Below are 25,091 nucleotides of genomic sequence, written 5' to 3'. Positions count from 1 at the left end.
CATTACAGGTACTCTTTGACCAACTCGTCTTCCCGGCTCCCAGTCCTGAGCAACATATCCCCCACTACCCACCACCTTCCCAACATCAGGAGGGTAAATGCAACGGGCAATCTACTGGAGAAGGTCTGCTTCAACCCAAGCCTGTCCATACTCAAGGAGCTCCTCAACCCACCAGCAGTATACCTTCCGTCTTGTCACCTTGCATAGTTAAACCCACCGTGCCGAGGAGTAACAGCTGAGGACCAATGGCAGGAGAAAACATTTCCAGAAACCACCCTCTCATTGTAGTCCCCACTGCTGGGTCACCCGATTTTCATCTCCCACAGTGCCAGTGAGACCTAAGAAACCATTTCCGGACAGGCCAAGGCCTCTGTGTAGCTACCCAACATCAATGGAGTCACCAAGACCATCAAGGCTGCAGCTGTGGTGCAGACCAAACTATGACTCTCATTGTTGAAGAGTGTCTGTTGACTAAACCTGAAGGTGGGCTTAAAGAACTCCATGTAGCCACTGATAAGGCTATTGCTTGGCTCTGTGACGACACATACGCTAAAAAAGTAAATACTGTAGCAACCACTAATGTTACTATGAATGTCCCCCAGCTGCATGATCTCTACCACTGAGAAGGACAGGAACAGGAAAGTCCTAGGAACATCATCAGTTCCAGGTTCCTTTCCAAGTCATTCGCCATCCTGATTCGTACATATACCACTGTTGTTTTATCATTGCTAGTTTGCAGTCCTGTCGTTTGCAACTTACCATCATTTGGGAGCATGGGTTTGAGGAGATGCCCCACTGCTATATACTCAGGGCAACTGGAGATGGGCAATAAATGAGGCCATGCCAACATCACCCACATCCCTAGAGTAATTGCACAAATAACCTGTTTCAGTAAATTTGGGGATATCTTAAATAAACAACATTTTACTGGTTACTCAGAGAAATATTTGGGGAAGTGATAAATAAAATCTTAACTTTCAGTGCATTCCTCATATTGCCATCATTGACACTAATCTAAACCCCCAACTTACTCCCAACCTAGGATGCTTAACAGGAAAATGTATTTTGTATTGGGGCTTACTAATTTAAATCATCATTAACCCATGTGCTACTAGTTAATTGCAACATTTACGTTGGTAAATGGAACTGGTTGATTCAGCAGGTTAATAATTTTAACTTTTGTCTTTTGATCATCTATTATTATTAAATTCACTGTTCTGCCTGGTTTTGTTTCTATTTTGACAGATAGAATTCTACTACCTGCTCCATACTATGGTGTCATCAAGGATGATATCTTTTTCTACAGTACAGTCAAACCACTCCTTGTGCATTTGGAGAGCAAAGTAAGGAGATCACACAAAAAAACTGCAAAGAATAGCTGCAAAATGTGATTTTTTTTAAATGTCTGTTTGTGTTAAGAATTGTTAAAACACGTATAAAATGCTGAACTTCAGTTTAAGTGAATGAAAACTAAACAACTGAGTAACTCACAGGTTAATCTTTACCGTTAGCTCTCTCTGAGTTATATCCTGAACAATTATGTATAAAGAATTTTAAAACTTGTAACATTTTGTGTGTTCTACAAGATGTTTGTTGGATCGATATTGCCAGCTAACCTAACCATTAGTACACTGGTGAATGTGATCAGAATAAGTGTGCCAATCAGTGATTCACTGCATTACAAAACTGCACTTCCACCTCTGGAATCATGTTCAGGCAAAGTCTATGTCTGACTGACAGCATATCTCACACCTTGGTATCAAGTGGTGCAAATGTTCTTTTTTAATTCTCCTCTTAACCCACTATCTACAATTCCTTGACTGAGTGAGTTGTGCCCATAGGATTTTGCAAATGCAGTGGTGTGTGATCTCTTAGTCAACACTTATATTTCCTGCACTTTTACTGTCTATCCCAAAGAACATGAGGAAGCTGCTACATAGAGAATTGTAGATATAAAGCTAGGTCTTGCAGTGAACCTCTGATGGCCTTGTTTTAGGTGACGGATGGAGATACACGTCCTTTTCAACTAACAGTGGGAAAGCTTGAAAAATCAATGCAAATCGCACAGTTACAGGTGAGTGACTGATTCAGAAATGTTCATTTTTCCTATAATTTAGTTATAGCATTGCTTTATTTTCTAAATAGGTTTCAAGAATGAGAATTTAACAGAACATCCATCAAAATTTTGGGTATTATTAAAGCAAAATCTTGTATATTTTGCAGTGATTGTACAATGTCTGTAGCTTCAGTTGACCAATTCATGCTTTTCTTCTGTTACAGAACAAATGACATTATATCAAAGGTTTGCTACATGTAGACAAGCTGATACAAAAGTTGACAAATGTATTAATGTCTCAGTAATTGAACGTTTAGGCATTCCTAATGGTGTTTCTTCTGATGTGTCTTATTTGATATTCTTAACTAACAAACCTGGAATAATTACCTCTACTCTTTATTTATCCTCCCCTTGATTAGTGATTGGAGTGCAGTCTATGCTTTTAAATCTATTTCTAGTTCATCTAATTGTGTAAAATGAAGTTCAGTTCATTCACTTTTTCTTGCTTATGTCACTTAAATATTTGAGCAATTTGACTGATGGGTACATCACATAGAAGTCTAATTTAATGACCTATATTATAGATGTAGGAAAAGGCGACTGTTGAAGGGACAATTGAAAGTTTTAATGCTCCCAGCATAATGCTTTTTGTAAGAAGAACCCAATCAATGTTTTGTTCTGTTCCTTTCTCATTCATGTGCTGATGTAACTTCCGTTTAAATGCGCTTATCCTATTTGCCCCAACTTTTTCTTCTGGTAACACATTCCACATTATTACCATTATGATTTAAAAAAATGTTACTCCTGAATTCCCGATTGGATATATTATTGATTACCTTATATTTATGACTTCTAGGTTTAGACTCCCCCATAAGTGGAAACATTTTCTCACCGTCGACCTTATCAAAATTTTTCTTAAAGGTCTTTATCAGTTCATCCCTCAACCTTTCCTTAAATAGTCCAGCATGTTAAGCCTTTCCTGTTACGTATATTTTCTTAATTCTGTTACCATCTTTGCAAGTCTTTTTTTGTACCATCTGCAGTGCATCTATATCCTTTTTTACAACATGATGATCAGAGTGGGCTAACAAAGGTTATATACAAGTTCAATATAACTTCTTTGCTTTTCAATTCTATCCCTCTAGAAATAAACCCCAGTGATTAATTTGTTTTTTTTTAAAGAGTGAAAGGTTATCAGGGTAGGCAGGAATGTGGTGTTGAGGTTACATTCAGATCAGCCATGATCTTATTGAATGGCTCATGGGGCCTAGTGGTCTATTCCTGCTCCTAAGTCGTATGTTTATGTGTAATCCTGTGTTTGAAGAAAATCTATAATGGGAATCAAAATATCTGATCAGTGACTTTTGAAGACCATTTTATCTGTGTCAGAAAATTGTTCCTGTTTGCTACTTTTTACATACCATTCCTCGCTAGCTGAAATTCTCATATTCTGATGGTGAGCTATGATTATTGCCTTTCCTATGCACTAAGCATTGGTTCAGCCTAAGCTGCTCCTTCACTGTTGTAGTTTTAATCCCTATACTAAGAAGATTTTGCTTTTAAAAATGACAGTGTAAGGCATGAGAGTCTGTTTCCCATGCTTTCAGATCAAAACATTATGAAAAAGGAGATGAAAAGTGATTTACATTGAACAATGCCTTGTTCTTCAGTCCTGTTTCTGTCCAGCCTGATGATGGTTTCTTGACTCAAGTTTTCAAAATCAGCATTAGGTCGTGCCTCAGTACTCTGTGTGCTTCCACTGTGTTCAGTCGGTATCTTCTCACTGATTCAAAAATTTGAGGAAAACCTCAACAATTTTCAGTAATTCTATTCAACCTCTTGCCAGTTGTTTCACTCCCTCAGTGGAATACCTACGCTTGGCATCCTGAAAGAAAAGCTCCCACTTATTTTGCAACTGTTATTGAGTTGTTTTTGGATCATGGTTCCTAGATCAGAGGTATAGTTTCTGTGTACTCTGGGTGGGGCAGTTGAGAAAAAGAACATACCAAAAATGACATGTATCAATGTTGATTTTGAACACTTGGTATGTCTTGTCATGGAACTTGGTAAAGGATTAATTTAGTACTGTTAACCTATTTGCCAAATAGAATTCTGAACTCTTCGTCCACCCATCCTCCAGTGCCATTCTGAGTGATATCCATAGAAATCGAATGATTGAAGGTGTTTGCTGGGTTTCCAAAGATGAAGTGTAAAATTGTGTAAAACTGTCTTGGTCCTAAATTCTGGAATTCTCTCCCTAAACTTCTCCACCTCTTTACTCATCTCTATTCAAGGTGCTGCTTAAGACCAAGCTTCTACTCATTTGTTCTAATATCTGCTTATGTGACTTGAAGCCAAAAGTTGCTTGACAACACTCCTGTGAAGAACATTGAGATATTTTACTGTGTTAAAGATGCTATATAAATGCAAGTTGTTGTTGATCAATTCAAACTATCTTGTGCAATTTGAGAGACAAAAGCAGGAATGGGAGATGGTGTACACCAGGGACAAAAAAAGGAAGATGCAGATTTGTTAGCACCTGCAAAGAGAAAAGTTGACATATCTGAACCTGATAGATTAACCTATCTCTGCTTCTTTGCACTTTATATTTTAGTTATTGTAATTAGTATGACTCAACTCTTATGAAGGGAAGGGATTATTTTGATGGTGTTAATATTTTGTAATTATGTGAAATCCTAAAATAGATGCATTCTGATTTGACCAGCTTTTTGTAGGAGATTGTTTTGGGTTGGCATTGATGATTTATTTTGTGTACTCACAGGGTACCAGGGTCACGGCCATGATTTTGACAAACCCCCACAATCCCTTGGGTGATATTTATTCAGCAACAGAAATGAAAGAGTTTCTTGAATTTGCTAAAAGGTGAGATTTCCATTGGAGCAATGAGAGAGTCCTAAACAATCTCTGGCCAGACCAGCAATGAAGGTTTGTAAGGAACTGCATGATTTTTTTTTAAAAATTGCTAAAATGGTTAGTAATTGGATATCGTGAAGCCCCTGTAGGCTTGTAGTTTCTATCAGTACAGCATTTGAAATAGTGTGATTTATTTTCACGTATGGCTCTGAAAAACATTAAAACTTCCCGTTCAGTGCTTCTACTCACTCTTCAGCTTTGATTTCAAATAATTCACTTCACTTCACAAAATAAATCTGGATTTAACTATTTTTAGTTTTGAGCTTGTATTTTTTCCCTTATTTATAATTGCATTCAGCCTCCGCTGATGGCCGTTAGTCTGAATCTTTATCAGAGCTAAGAATGTTTTTTCCTATGCTGAAGAAGATCTTCAACAATTACCACTATTGTGTCTTATTCTACTATAAAGTGAATTCAATAATTTTCTACTCTCCCCCTCCTCCCCATCATTCCCCCAACTCCTGATGTGTACACATCGTTGTTGTGTGCTGATGAGATTGAACTTATTTTCTTGCATGTTTGCATGCAAAAATTAGTATCATTTTGAGCCCAGAGGCTGGCACTGAGTGTTCTCTCACTTAAGTATTTCTGGCTAGGTTACTTCAAGTTAGTAAAAGGATCTACTATGTCTCAAGTGCATCTGAGTAGTGCAAAAACGCTAGAGCTAATTCATGTTGCATCATGGAGTGGTAGGTTGTTGTTTTGTTCTTGTAATTTCCCCACCTGATTTTCCAACGTGCTTTCAGTAGACACCAAGCAGAGGACAGGTACTTGTCCATAAGGAGACAGGGAAATCTGATGTCAGGTCCATCCTGCCTTCTCTGACCTATCAGACACTCCAATGCAGTTCCTGGTCACTGGTACACAAATTAGCATTGATAGACACCTCCAAGCGAGTTACTTAGGAGTTCTAATGAAAATATATTACACAAGATGTAGAATTCAATGAAAATAAAAATATGGAGAGATGTAAAACAGGCTGTTGACTTGCTATTACAGTTTTACACTAATGCACTGAGTCAAGATCTACCTCACATGATTTATAATGGTGTAATTGAAGTAACTAATGAATACTTAGACAAAGGACACATTAAGTTTAGGATGTTCTGGCGCTTAAGGACAGAGCAGGAAATCTTGAAAGTCTTGTCCCGAATTCAAGGTGTACAGGGTCCTCCCTGAATTATTTATAAGTAAATACCCCTTGGATATAAAGATCAAAATTCTCCTTTGAACTGACTGAGGTTTTTGTGTATTCTGATTAACCACTTTATATTTTCTTTCCTGGTGTAGATACAAATTGCATGTAATTGTGGATGAAGTCTACATGTTATCGGTATTTGGTGATGTGGACTCATTCCAAAGTGTCCTCAGCTTTGACAAGTGAGTCTTTTGTTTTACATTAAATATCGTGAATAATGTGATAATTACTTTGTTACTTTGAAAGTAAGTGTTGTAGTACTTGCTATTTTTTTCATTATCATCTAGAATTTGTATGTATAGAAACCCATCATCGTCATTTAGAGGTCTCTAAACCAAGCTACTGAGAAATTTACATGTAGAATTTCTGTTTTTTCTGATGCAGAGTGCACATTCTTCCCGCATAGAATCACACACCCCCTTACCCACAAATAAGGAGCTTAGGTGCAGTTTGCTAGAGCCCACTGGAGTATTGGCTTACAGTTACCTGAAGCCACCTATGGGGAAAAAAAAATCTTCAGTCCAAAGTAACACCTCTCCTCCTTCATCAATAGCATCTTTGCTGATCTGCCTGTTTCAACTACACTTGACTTGGCAAGTTTTTTTCTTCTTGTCAATATTGTACCTTTTGAAATTCCCTCTTGGGTGAAACAAAACCAGCTTGCACAGCAAAACCATTTAAAAGGAGTTCAATCACTCATGCTTAGTTACAATTATACCTGACTGCACTACACTGAATCGAGGCCTGTGTCAACTCTTTTTATGTAAACTGAGACAATGTGGAACATTGGTGCACCAAAAGTTGTGAATTACAGGTGTAGTAAGTACACTGTGGCATAGCATGGTGCCTGAGCAGTCTTTTTGATTTAACTGTGGTACTTTAGCTACTCTTTATATGGGAGTGGAATAATTGCATTAATATTAATCATAGATTGACCACCAGACTTAGTTTTTAAACTTCTCTGCATGAAAATGTAACAAATTTAAGATGTATATTGATACATTTTATTTTGTGCTGTTTACTCTATTTGTGTTGCTCTATTTCCATTTACTTTTAAGTATTCAAAATTTATGGCTGTTTTTCAGGCTCCCTGATCCACAGAGAACCCATGTAATGTGGGGAATTAGCAAGGTAAAGCATCTGATTGGAACTAATGGTTAATTCTGTATGAATGCATGAGAGGCATGTCATATGTTAAAACAGCAATGTGGAACAATGAGTTAGCATTTTAGCAGATTATGCCAGAGAGCAACACTATTCAGGTATATACCTTACATGATGAGTGTACAGTCTTTGCTGGATTCAATTTGGAACAGAGAGTCAATTGTCAGAATGGCAATAGTGGAGTTCAGAAATATGTTTCTGCTATTCTTCGTATGAGATGACTACATGGTACGAAGACTTTATACTGGGGAAAACGAGTTTCAACCTAGATTTTAAAAAAACTCTTCTGTTATATTAATTTATTCCAATAAGGAATTCAGGAGAAACTTCTTTGTGCAGTGAATGGTGAGACTGTGAAATGCACTACAACAAGCAATGGCTAAGGCAAATGGTGTAGATGTCTTTTAAGGGGAAGCTAGGTAAGTACAAGGAATAGAAAGGTATGCTGATGGAGTTAAATGGACTAGGGTAGGAGGAGGCATTAGTGCCAGCTGCACTGAATACTCTGTGTCTGTGCTGTAAATTCTATATAACATTACCAACCGCTATGACGGCTAGATACCTTTATTAGTTGGAAATGTAAGATAAAGGTTGTAATCTTTAAAGGTTGTAATTCTTTCGCAAACTATTGTTGAAGCAGTCTGTAAACCTCTCAAAAAGGGAGTTGGTTATTGACTTGCAGAAGAGTAATATTGAAGAGCATGGAGACTACTGAGGAGAGATATTAAGTAACCCGTGAAGAAAAGCATCAATATAAGAGATCAGGGGTGAAATGGCCTGTTTTACTGCTGTGATATTTTATGATTTTTATATTTCTTTTAGGATTCAAGACTAAGTAACCCCGTGACTCTTGTATATTTCCTCATGGCAGTGAGAAACGTTTGAGAGAGATTGGGGCAGGTTGTCTACCTACCTGCTGAGAAGTGGTGCAAGGGCACCCAAGCAGAATGGGGATAAGAATGTAAATTGGAGAAAGGAAATAACACGTTTAAAATTAGTAATGACCATGCTGTTGCAGAGGTGCCAAAGTCACCAATTTGGAAATGTTATTTTGTTAGAGAAGTAGAATACTTGTTAAAATATCAAGAATGAGGTGTAGAGAAAAGTTACATCTATTATTGCAAATAGAATTTGCCACTGTGAATAGGTAGGAATTGGTTGAATGTTAATAGGCTTATGTCATAAAAAGACCTAATTATATTTATGTCAATAGTCATATGGACAGAAAAGTGGCAAATAGGATTTAATCCAGAGAAGTATGAGGTAATGCATTTGGGGAGGGCAAATGAGACAAGGGAGTACACAATAAATAGTGGGATACTGAGAAATGTAGAGGATTAGGGAGACCTTGTCCACATGTCATGAAGATAGCAAGACAGGTTGATAAGGTGGTTAAGAAGACATACGGAGTACTTCCCTTTATTGAAATAAAGTGTAAGAGCAGGGACGTTATGCTGCAACCATATAAAACACTAGTTAGATCAAGAGTACTGCATAGAGTTCTGGTCACCATATGACAGGAAGAATGTGATTGTACTAGAGTGGGTACAGAGGAGATTTATAAAGACGTTGCTGGGAATGGAGAATTTTAGCTATGAGGAAAGATTGGATAGACTGGAGTTGTCTCTTTGGAACTTGAAGCTGAGAGGAGATTTAATTGAGATGGGGCCCAGATAGAGTGGATAGGAAGGACCTAATTCCCTTAGCAGAAAGATCAATAACTAGGGGCCATAGATTTAAAGTAATTGGTAGAAGGATTGGAAAGCAGTTAAGGAGAAATTTTTTCATCCAGTGGGTGGTGCGGATCTGGAACTCACTGACTGAGAGGGCGTTGAGGCAGAAGTCTGCATTGTATTTAAAATTACTTGAATATGCATTTGAAGTGCTGTAATCTGCAGGGCTACAGACCAAGAGCTGCAAAGCAGGTTCAGGCTGTATAGTTCTTTTTTGGGTGGTAGAGCCACAATTGGTCTCCTTCAGTGCCATGAATTTCCTACATTTCTATGTAAAACCTTCAAGTCTGAGAGGTTTTGTTGAAAACCAATGAAAAGAATGCTCAACTATGTGCTGGTAGAAAATGTTTGTATGAATCCTCAGATTTGGCAGTATGTGACTACAAACAGCAGTTACTGTAAATGTTGTTTGGTGGTACAGAACTTGAGTATTGCTGTAAAAAGAGACTCATTTTGTCAAAACTTTTCATCTTGCACTCATCAGGACAATTCACAACAATACCAAATGTAAAGGGAAAAACAATTTATATGAGATGAGAAGAGAGTGCTGATTGGTTGGCAAGTGGACTTTGATTGGTAGAAGGGTTGCCATGGAGAATGCACCAGCTGATTGTGACTGACAGTCAACTGCCAAGCATTGTTTGAAATTTAAACCAGGCAGCTTGACTCCGATTGGTTGAGGCATTGGCCTGTGGAATGAACCAATGAATGGCTGTCACTTATTTTGTTTAGCTGAAACAGGCACAATGTGTGTACTTGCTGTCTGCAAAAAACAGGGCCCTGTGTATTAATATATGTAGCTTCCAGTACGTGCAGATGTGCTACATTGTGAACCTGACTGACAATCTTAAATTCGTTGTCAGTGTAATTCTTAGCACACTGTGGATTATTTAACAAATGTTGTCCAATCACAGAATCACATCTAATGTTGGGACACTGTGTTTCGAGTTTTACAAGCACAGGCCGGTTGAGTATGGTCTGTTCCTTGCCTGTTGCGAACAGCAGAAGGGGAATGTTTGAAGCAATAATGTAAATATCTTGTTTTGTGGCCTCAAATTTGGAAGGCTAGAGAATTATTAGGTCATAGATGTTTGAGCTTAATTATAGTCATAATGCTAAGTGCCAAAGAGAGTACATACTGAATATTGGAGAAGGAATAACCTAATTCTGGCCTCTTGTGCATTCCTAATTTTAATTGCTCCACCATTGGTAGCCATGCCTTCAGTTGCGTAGGCCCCAAGCTCTGGAATTCCCTCTCGACGTTTCTCCACCATGCTTTCCTCTTTTAAGACACTTCTTAAAACCTAACTCTTTAAGCTTTTGGCCATCCGACTTAATATCTATTTATATGGCTTGGTGTCATACTTTGTTTTCTAATGCTCCTGTGAAGTGCCTCAGGACATTTCATTACATTAAAGATGCTATATTCATGTAAGTTGTTGTTGAGTTTTACTCTTGTGTGATTGTTGACCTAATACATGTACTTGTAGTATTAAAACATGTCACTTTATGTTTCAATCCATCAACAATGCTTTATGAGAATCTCTTGAATGGTGAGTCTTATAGGTACAAAATCTTGTACTCGGCATAATAGAAACTGACACTGAATCTCATTGAAGTGCAAATCCTATTGACTGAGCACTTGATGGCAGTTCTTTTCGAATTGTAGAGAACTTGCTGACCTGCTGCTTGGCCTACTTGCTGAAGGAGGTTGTGCAGAAACGTGTGGCAAATCGAGGTGACAGAAAAGAGCAAAACCAGAAACTGTAAAAATTAAATTGGTTTTATTGTTTCTTAGGATTTCGCAGCCAGTGGAATTCGAGTCGGTACACTGTACACTGAGAATACAGATGTTATCAGTGCCCTTGGCCAGTTGTCGTGCTTCCATGGTGTTCCAGGTCCCACGCAACATATGATAGCACAGTTACTGAGAGACCGAGGTAAGTCTATCACAGTGGAGAGTTGCTTTATTCTATGTTTGTGTGGGATATATGTGTCATATAAGCAGTGAACTCAGTGTTCCACGTGCAGGTTTTTATCTTGCATGGATTGAACACCTCCTCCTCTTGCAAAGCTGTTATGACTGGAATGCTGGCAAGCAGGGGTCAAAGATCACCAGCCATCATTAGCAGCTGGTGATTATTCTACATTAAAGATGCTACATTATTACAAGGGGCACCGAGGTCAATTACATTTCTTGAAATCAGCATTGACCAAGGGATTGAAGCTGAGACCTACTTGTCTTGGTATGATATCAAACTGTGGCCATAGAGGGTGCTTTTGCCTCAGATTAACCAGGACACATTTCCCTTTAATTGGTCACAATGCCGTACTGACATTGTAGACTATGGTTTCAGCTAAGGAGTACGTACATCAACATAGCAATAACACCTCTACTAAAGAATTTAAAGATGGTAATTTTTTTTTGTATTTAATTTTCCAAAATGAAGATGTTTTTACCCACTTTTTTGTATTTTCTCTCTAGATTTAAGAATGTTCAGCAGTCAGTGAAACAAGCCACTTATTAAATTAGTAAAGTTACATCCTGTTGAACCTGACGCTCTTCAGATTTGTATTTTATAGGTTAATAATCAAGCTTGTATCTTCTGATCCTGTAAAAAAAAAAGTAATGCCGCAATCTGTGCCTTGAGGGATTCTGGCCAGATTATCTGTTTGAAAGATTTTGCAATCATCAAAATCCTATTTTATTAGGTTAATTCCGTCTATTGTCGCGTTGTGTTTTTGAAGGATCCGAGGAAACAAAATACCCACTTTGTAGCCAGTTGTACTGGCTGCTTGATGCGACCATAAGCCACCAGGGGATATCAGATGTTGAATAATGCATTTTCCATTTGTCACATTTGGAATATGTTCTGTTCCCCATATTGAGCCCAAAGACTAAAGTTGTGTAGCGCTTCAGCTGAGGTTAGAGAGCTCACATCATTGGCAACACCAGTTATAAACAAACTGCTTGACCTATTGAGTTATACTTCCCTTCTGAGCAGCATTTTACATGATGCTGTACTGAGCAAAACATTATGTATTTGTGTGAAAAATATCAGTTGTGATTATTGATGTTAATGCCGAAATTTATATAGAAAAGGGCTCATAAGGCTATTAATTTATTCAGCTTCTAAAGTAATGCGATTAAGTAGCACTCCACAAATTGCAGATTTACAGTGTGAGAACCTTTGAATTGAGGAATCTTGAAACATCAGATTTTCCTTATAAGTTGGTAGCACTCTCACCTCTGGTGTTAGAAAGTTGTGGGTTCAAGTCCCGTATTCCAGAGGCTTGAGCACAAAAACCTAGTACTGAAATTTTTTTGGATGAGATGTTAGATGACCTGATGCTAGTGTCAGGTAGATGTAAAAGATCCCACAGCATTATTTAGAAGAAGAGCCAGAGGAGTTCTTCTCAGTGTGCTGGTCAATAGTCATCACTTGATCAACATCACTAAAACAACAGGTTACTTGGTAGTTATCACATTGCTGTTTGTGAGAGCTTGCCCTGTGCAAATTGGCTATGATGTTTCCTATATTACAATGGTGACTACACTTCAAAAGTACTCTATAGGCGGTAAAGTGTTTTGGAACATCCTGAAGTTGTGAAAAGCACTACATAATTGTAAGTTATTTTTCTGAGAGGTTGGAAATTTTCTTGTAGCCTCAATCAATCCACAGTCATCCACTGATTTGATTTTTTTCCCCCCCGCTTTTCTATAGATTGGATCAGCCAGGTGTTTTTGCCAACAAATCGAGCCAGATTGAAAACTGCCCACAAGTGTATAACAAATGAACTCACAGCAATGGGCATTCCTTTCCTGAACCGGCACGCAGGCCTCTATATTTGGGCTGATTTTAGAAAGGTATTCTGTGCTATTATTTTTGACATTGCTTTTGTCTTTTTATTAATATCGATGTAAGTAAAAGAATGAACTTGGGATTTATTGTAATTTATTCAATTATGACAATTGAGACATTTTCATGGTTCCATACATATATTTTCAGCAACATTTAAAGGAGCTGGGTTGTTCTGAAAATTCACGCTTTTAACTTTTGGATCTTAGATTTGATTTCAGACCCGAAGTGAAGGTCCCCCTTCACGGTAGTATATTTTAGGTAAAGTGAGTTTGGCAGAGCCGCAGAGTGTTTCTAGTGGATGAGTGTCCATAACTTGGCCCAAATTGGCAGGTTAACTGAGGAAATAATTTTGGTGTGTGTGTGGGGTAATGGAAAAAAATCATACTAGTACATTGAAGCTGTGTTGACCCCAAAGCAGTAACAGTAAGAAAATTTTGTATTTACTTTAAAATGCTTGGGAGTCTGTAATTGCTTTTTAAAAAATATGTTTTGAAAAGGACTTTTAAGAGATTGTATCAATTGGATAGGAGAGGAGGTGGCATAGTGGTATTGTCACTGGACTAGTGTTCCAGAGAGCTAGGGTAAAGCTGTGGGAACCCAGGTTCACCATGGCAGATGGTAAAATTTGAATTCAATAAGAATCTGGAATTAAAAGTCTGATGATGACCATGAAACCATTGCCGATTGTCGTAAAAACCCATCTAGTTCACTAATGTCCTTTAGGGAAGGAATCTGCTGTCCTTGCCTGTCTGACCTACCAGCAATGTGGTTGACTTTTAAATGCCCTGAACAAGAGCAATTAGGGATTGGCAGCATATGCTAGTCTAGCCAATGACGTCCACATCCTATGAACAAATTTTTTTTTAAAGTTTTAGATAATAAGAAATACTGGTCCATGTGACCTGGTAACTCTTGACCTGGAAGTGGTGGCAACAGGAAGGAAGTTAAAATATAGAGGTACATGTGGCTCACAGAGCAGAGGAAAGGGGAGAACTGGAGAAAGGAGGCATTTTGATTTGCGCGAGTCTTTGTGGCATCTGCTATTCTATGTGTAATTATTGTGATTTGCATGTTTAATTTACTTTGATTCTGATTTGTGTTAAAGTAAAAGTTATAAAAAGAGAAATCTTGTTCGATGATAGGGTTCCAAATATCTGATTTCATATTTTATATGTTTTAGAAAATAACTTTTAGTTTTAGGAATTAAAGTTCTAATTGTAAGATAAGTGGAAAAACTTTGGTTTGAGAAATGGGTAAACATCTCTAAGATTATTATCACTCAAAGGATAGTCCTTTTTTACGTAAAGAGTTCGGAGATCGAACTGTGAAAGCACTAAACATGGGCTATTTTTCCTCAGTTTCTTGGTAAAGTGAAATGTCCACAGTTGTCTTCATAAGGGGTTTAGTCATGTAGTTCCCGGATCAAAGAAGCTAAAAGCATCTTTGTAAACAAGGGGGTTTCTTTGGGGGAATTCCATTAGAGATATAAATTACTCATGGGGTTTGGTTTTGAAGCTATAAGTTAATTAATTTAAATATCTATTGAACATCTCAACTAACCCCTGTTACCGTGGAACTGAGTGATTCAGGATGGAGCCTTGGTTGGAATTCTGGGAAGTTGCCTGTGGGATTTTCAGACAGGCCTTTAAATGGGATGGGGTAATGGATGTCCATTTAAAGGCCTGTCTGAAAATCATCCACATTGTAACAAAGCAGCAGTGAAGGAGAAGTAGTTTGTGCACAATGGAGGCATTTTCTCTGGTCTGTGTGTTTGGCAAATGTATTGCTTCCTGCAGCTTTTGGCAAATGTATTGCTTCCTGCAGCTTTGAGCCTTCTTACCATGATCACTGCAAAGTTTAATGATATATGTGACAAATTTGGACTGTTATATTTATAAGTATTATTAGAAGCTATTTTGTGGAAAATACAAAGGATTAGTACCACTCAAGTTCTAATTAAAGGTACTTATATATTAATTAGGTCATTCAACCAAATAGTTGAATCTGGAGATGATTGGTTGGCAGAGGAGGAAACCTGATTGGAGAAATTCAAATAGGGAATTGTGGGAATGGTGAGGACTAACTTGAGAGGTTACAAAACATTTAAAGACCATGGTTGCAAGGGTAGAGGAATCGAGCCTGGCTTTTTTTGAAGAGGACCTCGCTTGATGACTGTCTACTGCCTCTTCTTGTTTCCTGATGGACTGGGTTGTGAAGAATCATTCATCACCTTTACCGACCCTGATTCTGAAATACTTGGATCTTGCCAGTTAAATTTGATTGATTGAAGTTTCTCGTTAAAGTAACATTTGTGTTCTCACATACACTTCCCCTCTGTTCAACAAGCTGCTTTGAGTCCTTTCCCATCCTTGAAAGGGATTTAAAAGCCGCTTATGTTGGGTGTACTGCAGCAGTGAAAATCACAGACATATAATGTACCTATTTCTTCTGATTCAGTACTTAAAGAATCCAACATTTGAAGAAGAGGAAAAACTATGGAAACGGTTCATCGATAATAAAATTCTTCTCACCAGTGGGAAATCATTTGGATGCTGTGAGCCTGGGTGGTTCCGTGTTGTATTTGCTGACAAAACCCACCTGCTGCAGTTAGGTGAGTAGAATGAAAACTGAAACTTTGCCTTATTAGTTCTAACCTAGTATTTCTATCTTCTCTTTCTTTAGTGAATCCATCACTTTTAAATGTATATTTTCCACAAGTGTTATTTGCTTAGCTGAGGAATGTATGATATGAACATTGACTTTGGTACAAATTTTAATGTTTATAATACTGCATTGATTAATCAACAGGTGCAAGATGGTGCAGTTTCAAATTTATGCACATTTTAATATTCTGAAAGAGAAAGCAATGATTATTGGAATTATTGGATTGAAGTCCCTTTTTACAAACCAAAGATCACTGTATGCAATATTGTATTCTAATTTTAATAGTAATGCTGGAATTCAGTAGTAAAGTCTCCCCCACACCTACCTCCGCCACTACAACATCTTGCCAAAGCACACTTATTAAATCTGCTTTTGCCCATGTGCGTTATGTATGCTCCACCAATTTCTTCACAAAAATTAAAATTGGCTTTTATTCAATGCAACCTCGTGTGGTGCAGAAAATGGCAGATGGGTCCACTTAATCGGGGAGAGATCACATGTCTACTTCCTGGTGGCGGGTAAACCTCCCACAATTAGGCCTCAGTGGGAAGGGGCCTGGGGTGAAACCTGCTTTGCACCCAGATACCAGTTAATCTCATTATGGAGCCAGCTGATACCAGTTATCAGCTGGAATTTAGGGGTTAGTGAGGGTTTAAATGCGATTGGCACAACTTTCCTTGTTGGGTTTGCTATGACTGGGTTGGGGTTGCGGGGGGAAACCAAGGGTTCCCTCTTTCAAAGGCACTTGGTGCCCGATCAAGTGAGAATGAAGTTGGAGTGCTGCCTGCATTGCAGTGAATGGATGCAGGATAATTGTGTATTGCGATCCTGGGACCCATTTTCAGGGCCTATCCAATTTAGCCTCTATGATTCCTCATAAAGTTCCATTTTGGCGATTTTAAGTCAATCCAAGGCTTCGAAGGGAGCTACAAGGAAATTCAAAATAACTTTACGGTCTGCATTTTAATGTAATAAGTAGCTCAGTGGAGCATGTTTAAAAGTAATTTCTTCATTTTATTTTGCTAAACTTCAATAATTGTTGCTTCCATAACTAACTTGAGGTTTCAATATTTTGCTTAGGAATGCACAGGCTTAGAAAGGTTCTGGAAGAACAAGATTCAGAAATCCAGTCAATTGAACGAGGACCCATTTCTGATTCTGAGAATAGAACCAAAATTGCTGAGGATGTCATCGAAATTGGTGTCCAGCTATCTCCTCCAGATCCTGCTCTTGATGGTCTAATTGGACTTCTGCGCCAACAGATCCGAACAACTGATTGGTTACAGAGAAACACACCTGAACAGTTTGCTCAAGAGAATCCAGAAGTTTATGAAGTTTTCTGTAAACTTGCGGAGAAATAATCTGTTCCTGTAATTTCAGAGAATGCATTAATTGGAACGCATGAGTGATTACTTTCAAATTTGTAAAATGCTTGTAGGTCATTTCACATGACCCTCCCACACTTAACTGATGGGTTGGCAAAATGTCTTAACGCTGAAGTGGTGCTGTATAACACTGCTGTTATTTATAAGTTGTATTTTTCCATCTGTCTCTAGTTTCGCCGTGCACTCCACCCTCCCCAGTACAAGAAAACTCATTTATTACTATAACCAAGTCCCCTTGTCTTGTCATGTGATGCATTCGCAAGTTTCACTCTCAAGAGACTATAGCATTGTCGGTAGTCGCAATTTCATTAATTGATTTTGAATTGAGATTGAAGGGATGGGGAGACAGAGGAAAATAAACTATATATCCCTGTCCTTCTCTCCCTGTGAATCTCACACGTCGAATGGTATAAAGTGCATAAAGCATTGCTAACACTCAGGATATTATTTTAAGTAATTAAGAGACAAGATAGAGGTGTGCTGAGAAACTCAGTATATTCTGCTTATTTTTATGTCCACTTAATGATTGAAAACATTACTTTTTTTATCTTTTCCAATAGAAAACAGTTGATCTTAAAAATATTTTGCTAGTATTGTCATCCATTCATAAAGTCCCCAAACTAGCTGATCTAATCACATATTGCTAAATTATAAAAAATCCTAGTTCATAAAGATGATTTTTATTCACCAATAGGACAAAAATAAAGAAGATTTTCTATCTTGTGCTTTAGGTAGGATATTATTATTTCCATCTCTGCACCTCTTGTTACAAAATGTGCAAGAGAGTTTCTTTTTCTTTTAAATGCCTTTGTACAAGATTCAAACAATCATGGGGCACCAATACAAAGCAATCTGACCATTCTAAAGTATGGGTCCCAAAGCCATACTGAGAAAAAGGGAGTGACTGTTCCCCTTCACTCCCAATGAAACTAATGAAATGTTATAGCCATCCCTCTAATCAACAAGACACACAGACCATGTACAATGTTCATTACCATGGACTTTATATCTGCATCTATTAAAAGAACAAGGTGAGTATTTGCCTGTACAAATAAAGCTACGGGTTCATTTCCTCATGGGTCAAGTTTTGCAATAAAACTAATTTACAGAGCTGCTTATCTTTGGATCTCCAGAAAGTATTGAGTGTTAACAAATATCTATATTTTAGAATTTGTCAGAAAAAAATTATATCTATCATGAGTAGGAGAGGGGGAGGGTAGAGCCTGGGTGTCACAGTGATTGAGGTAATTGTGTGTTGTGATCACTGCCCCTTGTGGACCCTCCAGTTGCTTTGCCCCACTCTTGGTGGCTGTGCCTTCGATCATCAAGGCTCTATTCTATGGAATTCTATTCCTACAGCTGTTTGCCACCTCCCTTCTCCTTTAAGATACTCAAAACATACCTTTTTGCCAAAGCTTTTAGTCACCCATTCTAATATCTCTTCCATTTGGCTTGCTGTCAATTTTTGTTTGTTTGCCCTCCTATAAAGCGCATTGGAATGTTTCACTTTGTCAAAGGCACTATATGAATGCAACGTGTTACATTAATGACATTGGGAGCAGAATGTTTCCTCTAATTGCCAATCTGCTGTGCGAATCATATTGTGAGCATTTTTTTTATAATGCATTTGCAATTTCACTAAGTAAAGCAAATGTTGGAAATCATACACAGCTAAACACAGCAATCAGAGGAAATCTTCCAGCTGCTGCTTCATTCTGTTATTTGGGCTGCATTGAAACCAAGTTCACTATATGAAGTTCCCTTCTCTTTGCTGACTGGAAGGATTCTCAATGAAATGGAAACTCAATCCAATTTCTGTTGGACGTGAGACTGAAGTACTAAACTGCCAGTGATTTGCCTCAACAGCATTTGGCAATCTCGTCCCAGAGCTACCAAATGACTGAAATGAGGAAAAGGAAATGTGGTGCTAATGTTTCGTCAATTCTATTTTGAGCTCAGCAGTTCAAGCAGAGAGGAGAAAACTTTATTCTGAATCTGACCTGTTATTACTCAAATTGGCAATGCTTTCTGTTGCTATTGGTGGTTAATGTGACAACATGTTCCTTTCCCCAGCTCTGACCTCCCTCAGCTTGATTATTAAAACAAATGGTGGTGAAATATGTATTTTATATTTTTGATAAGCCTCTGCCACCCCTACAGGTGTCAATTCTGTAAAATTAACTCCAGTGCTATTCTGTGGAACTAGTGAGGATTCCAGTTTAGTCATTGTGTTCAGGTTGCAAATAAACTAAATTCCAAATAAACTATATTAGCCATAATTGTGAATGATGGGTCACGTTTCAGGTTTTAAAAGGTTGGTGAAGGGCACAAGGCTTTCCATTCAATGCTTCTCATGACTACTTAGGAGTTGAAGTTGATGTATTAATTGAATTGTCATTCAGTGTAATGTATATTTTTGTGTATTTTTAGAGAGGAGAGAGTGCCCATGAGAGCAACAAAGAAGTCTTTTCTCATGCATCTAATGTTAGAAAGCTTTCAAACTTGTATGTATTTAGAATGATGAAAATCGTGAAGTTGAATGTAGCAGCAATGAAGTAAAAATGAAAAAAATCTACAGATCAATCAGACTTGAATGTAGTTCTAACAAATGGCTGCACCTGAAATATTAACCTGATTTTCTTAGTTGCTGATTGTCCATTTCTAGCATCTGTTCTTATTTAGAGTTTCTGATGTTTTTATCTCCACAGCGGAATGTAGACCTGCTGTTCAGTGAAGCAGGTAAACAGCAACTTAGTTTAATTTAGCTCATTTATGTCTTGCAAATTTATGGGTCAAATAAAATTCCTGATTTTAGGAAGAAGTTGATAATGGCCACAGAAAACTGCCATCAATAAACGAGTCATGATAAGCATTGAAATCTATCATATAATTCCCTGTGGGAAAGACTATATGTGACCTGTGACTGCCAGAAACATGTTAGCCTCTCCCTGTCGCTCTCATGAATGAAATCAAAGGTTGGCTCCTTAGTTGTGGCTTTCAGTTGTTTTGAATGGAAGCAAATTGTTGAAGGAAAAAGGACAGACTTAGTGAAGGTAGTGCACACAGCATGATTGTAAACTTTTATAAACTATTATGAAGACCCTGCACTGTATTTCACGTAAGCCTAGAGTTTTAAGAATAACAAGATGGTGTTAGGGATTAGAGCAATCTAAACTCTGAAAAAAATCCCTCAAACATTTATCTGGAAGGACTCTCAAATTTATGTTTCTGTGCATCATGTGGAATACTCCTATTTTATGATCTGTTGAAAATTATTTTTCAGTTTGTTGGGTTACATTGAGATTTCATGGCCAATTTGAAGCTGTTGATTATGTTACTCTAGAAGATGTTTTATTGCAGTAAAATTATGCTGCTTTTACTTTGAAGTGTTATTTGTATAGAACAAAGAATATTTTACATTATTACATTTGAATATGCATTAATTTCCATTGCATGTCAGTTGTTTAATTTTTAATAACTTTTAATTGCATTTTATGCCATATTTATTTAAACCTATGTTGCAATGTTTGCATGCCTCACTTATTTATTTCATTTTGAGCAATTCTACATGGCGTACAAACTACTTTTGTAGGAGAAATTTAGGTTTTGTCATTTGAACAAGGACTGTTCTTTGGTTCTTTTTGGAGGAAACTTCCATTTTTTATTTATGCGAATGCTTTGCTGAAACACCTTGATTTATATTTGCCATTGATGTCAGGGTTTAAATCACACTTTGAAGCCTGTCAAAATCCCTGCAAAAATGGGGATTGACTTATACACCAAGCACACGCAAAAACATGATTTCTGGGGCTGGGAAAACGGGGCCCTCTTACATATGAAATTGACTTACACAGCTCAATTTAGGGTAATATCTATTCTTGGTCAGTTTGATTTTGAAGGTAAAAGCAACTTAAACAATGTCATTGAAGATTTTAATCTTCACATGTCCCCTTTTTAGAGAATCTGATATTGTTACAGCTATTGTCAAGAACACCAAAGTTGTCTTTTTTTCACTAAAGTAATTTTTGTGTTCAATTTAGACAAGAAGTGACTTAAATAGGAAAAAATGTTAACATTTTTGGCATAGTCTCATCTGAAAGTGTTTTCTAGAAACGTTATCCATCTTTTCTCTTTAGAGGTAGAGTTTTAAGGGTGCTGTGAATTCCCAGCATTTGGATAAATACTTGAAAGAAAAAAATGCAGGGGAGTGAGACATAGAATAGCCTCACCAAAGAGTGGGCACGATAGGCTGAATAGAATCTTGGTATGCTATATCATCCTGCAATTCTATGATTTTCCATTTTTATTTCAGATTTTAAGCATTTGCAGGTTCTTTTTCCCTTTTTCTCTAAATATTTAGTTTCCAACATGGGATATATCAAGGTATAGTTAACAAAGCTTGCGAGTGAAATCCAGTTCAGCAGTCCAATTACATTGCACCTTCATAATTTATATCACCTGACTCTTTCTAAATGTAACTCTTATGCAGGAAGAGAACAATGTTTTGGAGGAATAACTTCTCACAATGCACAATGGAGTTCTTTTGTATTGCTAATTGGCAGAGTGAGATGTGAGGTTAAATTGATGGCAGTGTGACGTTCAAATCCATCGTGTGTGAAAAGTTTACGGTAACATCCAGAGTGTGTATTTGCTGATTTTGAAAATATGGCTATTAATTAACTTCTTGTTGTCTAGGATGAATGAGAAGCAATGACTTGCTTGAAATGGGGATTTAAAAAAGATAAAATTTAACTAATTGAGAAGCACTTCTCACCATACTCTGTCACACTAACCTGATCATGTGTGAAAACATTACCTTCCTGCTTATTTCACACTAAGCCTTGAAAGTTGATCAAATTCCTGGAGTTTGCATTCTCTCATGGTAGCAAACATACTACAGAGTACAGAAGTATGATTTTTTTTTTAAAGTATTGGCCTTTCATTTTTCTTTCATTCACTAACGTATAATGTTCCATTCAGTAATTCAAATGGCTTCATTATCTGAGGGATACAAACATGATGTGTCACTTCTCCTATTAAAATCTTGTCACAGCTACTAGGTCCCCAGGTGGCCTAACTACTGTACCTGGAGCTAATGTATGTGGACATTAAGTGAGGTTTAATTGTGCATCTATGTAATGTGAATCCTGTCGAGGGAGAGAAGGCAATTGTATTTCCTGTAAAACGTATTACATCCAATGCTGTATTATAATGATGCAACATGATATATATGGTTATAGATTGTGTAAACTATTTGAAACATGTCACTTTTTAATGTAATCATTATTAGAAAATTAGTTTTTATTTTGTACCGTGTATCTATATGTCCAGTAAAATTATACATTATTGCAACTTTAACATTTTATTTCGACTCTGCATTGTGTGTAACTGGGTTTCGAGTAACTCAATACCTGCAAAACATTGGATCTGCATAACATTGTTATATTTTTGCTTATTTTAAACAGAATAATAGTTGCAAGTTTGAATCCCAATAGATACCAACAAATGAATCAGACAGAAGCTGTGATATTTTTCCATTGAAGGGAAGAAAAGTAAATTACATGAGACTTTTGGCATTTCTGAAAATTTCCTGGAGTTTCTGGTGGTATAGTGTGTGGATTTTAAGTGTCTGTTTTCTCCAAGCCTCTTAAACATTTAGTACCCCCAAATCCACCCTAGACCCCAGAATGGACTCGTTATACGAGACTTCGGTGAGAATCTGTTTGAGAACGTACATCACGAGATAGTATCGGTTGCACATAATATTAGCCAAATGGAACTACCGGAGTGGTATGAGACACAGACGCTGTCCTATCACCGACTCCTCAATATGGTAGTATCTGACGCCCTCTGAGCATCCGGAACATGTGCATGGTTGAATGTGCCCTGCCCTAAACAAGAACTAATTAATGACGCAGTCATTTTCAATGGTGCAGGGATGTCTACTATTACATCCCTGGATATAGTGGGGATAGATGACAAGGTTAATCATCTGACCTCCACATTACGGGATCTTATGTTAAGAGCCAATGAATTGGAAAGACAAGGACAGACAGGAAGGAGAAAAAAGCAAAATACTGCGGATGCTGGAAATCTAGAACAAAAACAAAAATACCTGGAAAAACTCAGCAGGTCTGACAACATCTGCAGAGAGGGATACAGTTGACATTTCGAGTCCGTGTGACCCTTTATCAGAACGAAGACATATAGAAATGAGATGAAATATAAACTGGTAGAGGTGGGTGGGTGGGACAGGTAGAGCTTGACAGGGGGCCAGTGATAGGTGGAGGCCAAGAAGAGACTGCCAAAGATGTCATGAGAAAGTTTGGTTGGAACCTTACTAGGATCCATGCAAGTTCTTCTAGAAGACCATGCCCACACAATTAACCAGGTCTCAGAATCCCTACATCAGGCCTCCACTCACGCAGGCAGGGACCGAGTGTGCACAGCCTATTGCACATGGTTGTTGGGAGAAATCCAGTACAATCTAGCCCAACACCACAATGGAGATTTGCCAGACTGGATCACAGATGACACGTTACAGACCTGGGCACTCTAAGGTGGAAATTATTCCTTGTGTACCCTGAGAGGATGGAAACGAGCATACTCAACAGCCAAACACTGTGTCACCATACACTTGTGACTAGTAGGAATTGCCTTGGCCATACCTAATTAACAGGAAGAGGGCTCCAAACTCCTCCACAAGGTAGAAAATATCAGGATCATAAGAGATGGCAATTGGCTAAAGTAGGGCTCTGTGTCCAAAAATGCAACCTAGAAGGGAGCATTCTTTACAGGAATCTCGCTGGTTGGGTGTAGGGAGAAAGGGAATTATGTTGTCTTCCCACGTCCCATAGGAATGGGGATGAAAGCTACATGCAGTTTTAACACCACCCTAAACTGTACCCTTGAAATTTCCAGTGCCTGCCATGACCCAACGCAGGTGGCATACTGTGGAAAAGGGGAATGCTGCATGACTACCAATGAACCTGAATACCAATGCTAACATCCAATGCCCAGTGATCAACTCAAGTTTCTTGCTTCTACCCCTGGGCCCCAACAACAATCAGACATTCGGCAATAACCCACACATGGCATCCTCATAAGGAGTGGGTGGATATAACCAATGATTTAAAGGAGGACTTACTGAGATAAGTGCTTCCCAAGAGGAAGCGAATCCCAAAGCTGCTGGAATATCTACTGGATATGAAGCAGTACCACTGAATTCAACAGGAAGTCAAATGACTGGGAGAGGATGTGAAAACTGAGCTAGAGGACGCATTGTGGTTTTGGGTGATTAGGGACTGGCATTAGGGTGGACGCTCATCCTGGGATCAGAATTAGCTCTCATATACTGGTGGTAGTACAATTGCTAATTGCTATCAGACTTAAGTTCGAATGTTGTACCTGGTACTGGCAGTATTGGAACCGAGCCATTGCTAAAGTAGTAACCAACGCATTGTGCAAGCTTGGGGAGAAACAGAATATGCTAAAAGAAGTTTAGGAAATATGACTGTGTGAATCTAATTGCCTGCCTGACCAGCAGTGATGGGGTGAGGAGCTTAGGATAATTTAGCATTAGTTGGCCATCTTGGGGGCAGTAGCCAAGGGCCAAATGGGAAGATTGAATGGCATATCAAGATGCATCATGGGATCACCCAGGCTCTGCCAAGTTGCGGATATAAGTTTTAAAAGTGTTTGCAGTAAAAAATACACTAGAATGGATCTAGTAGGGAATATAATCTTTTGGCCAGGCCAGAAAGTTGATGACTAGTCTATGGGTCAGTCCATGATAAGCTAAAGGAATATGACTTTTGAGCTGGGATAGAATAAGTTGATGAGTGATCCATGAGTTATACCATAATAAACTGATTACTTGGCCTCTGTCAAGCTAAGATATGCAGATGACTAGGCACTACAGTGAAACATCAGGATAGTTAAGCAAAGTTCATGTTTTGGAATAAAACATGGACATCATTTGTGCTAAAGGTCAGGTCATTCTGTGATTGTTCGATAAATTCCTCTGTAATTGCAGATGTACTGGACAGGTCATGTCATGTTTGTATTGTAAACTCATTTGTAATTATTATTTTA

General features: G+C 38.0%; 1 protein-coding gene across 5 annotated transcripts in view; it reads left to right on the top strand.

Moving 5' to 3' along the window:
• accs (1-aminocyclopropane-1-carboxylate synthase homolog (Arabidopsis)(non-functional)) overlaps positions 1-22,355 on the top strand; it is a 56,832-nt gene extending 34,477 nt beyond the window's left edge. For 4 of the 5 annotated variants that reach the window (XM_078549132.1, XM_078549131.1, XM_078549130.1 and 1 more), the window contains 9 exons: positions 1,246-1,343; positions 1,997-2,074; positions 4,839-4,939; positions 6,281-6,370; positions 7,274-7,319; positions 10,884-11,025; positions 12,811-12,953; positions 15,406-15,559; positions 16,693-22,355. In XM_078549132.1, the coding sequence (XP_078405258.1) occupies positions 1,246-1,343; positions 1,997-2,074; positions 4,839-4,939; positions 6,281-6,370; positions 7,274-7,319; positions 10,884-11,025; positions 12,811-12,953; positions 15,406-15,559; positions 16,693-16,973 (1,133 nt within the window). In that variant the 3' untranslated portion in view covers positions 16,974-22,355. The remainder of the gene's footprint in view (positions 1-1,245; positions 1,344-1,996; positions 2,075-4,838; positions 4,940-6,280; positions 6,371-7,273; positions 7,320-10,883; positions 11,026-12,810; positions 12,954-15,405; positions 15,560-16,692) is intronic. The other variant, XM_078549135.1, reaches the window with a different exon arrangement.
• Positions 22,356-25,091: the final 2,736 nt, after the last annotated feature.

This window comes from Cetorhinus maximus, chromosome 9 (genome assembly GCF_964194155.1).
Source record: "Cetorhinus maximus chromosome 9, sCetMax3.hap1.1, whole genome shotgun sequence".
NCBI lineage: Eukaryota > Metazoa > Chordata > Chondrichthyes > Lamniformes > Cetorhinidae > Cetorhinus > Cetorhinus maximus.
Note: the sequence above shows the minus strand (reverse complement) of the source record. Positions and strands in the feature narration are given on the sequence as shown.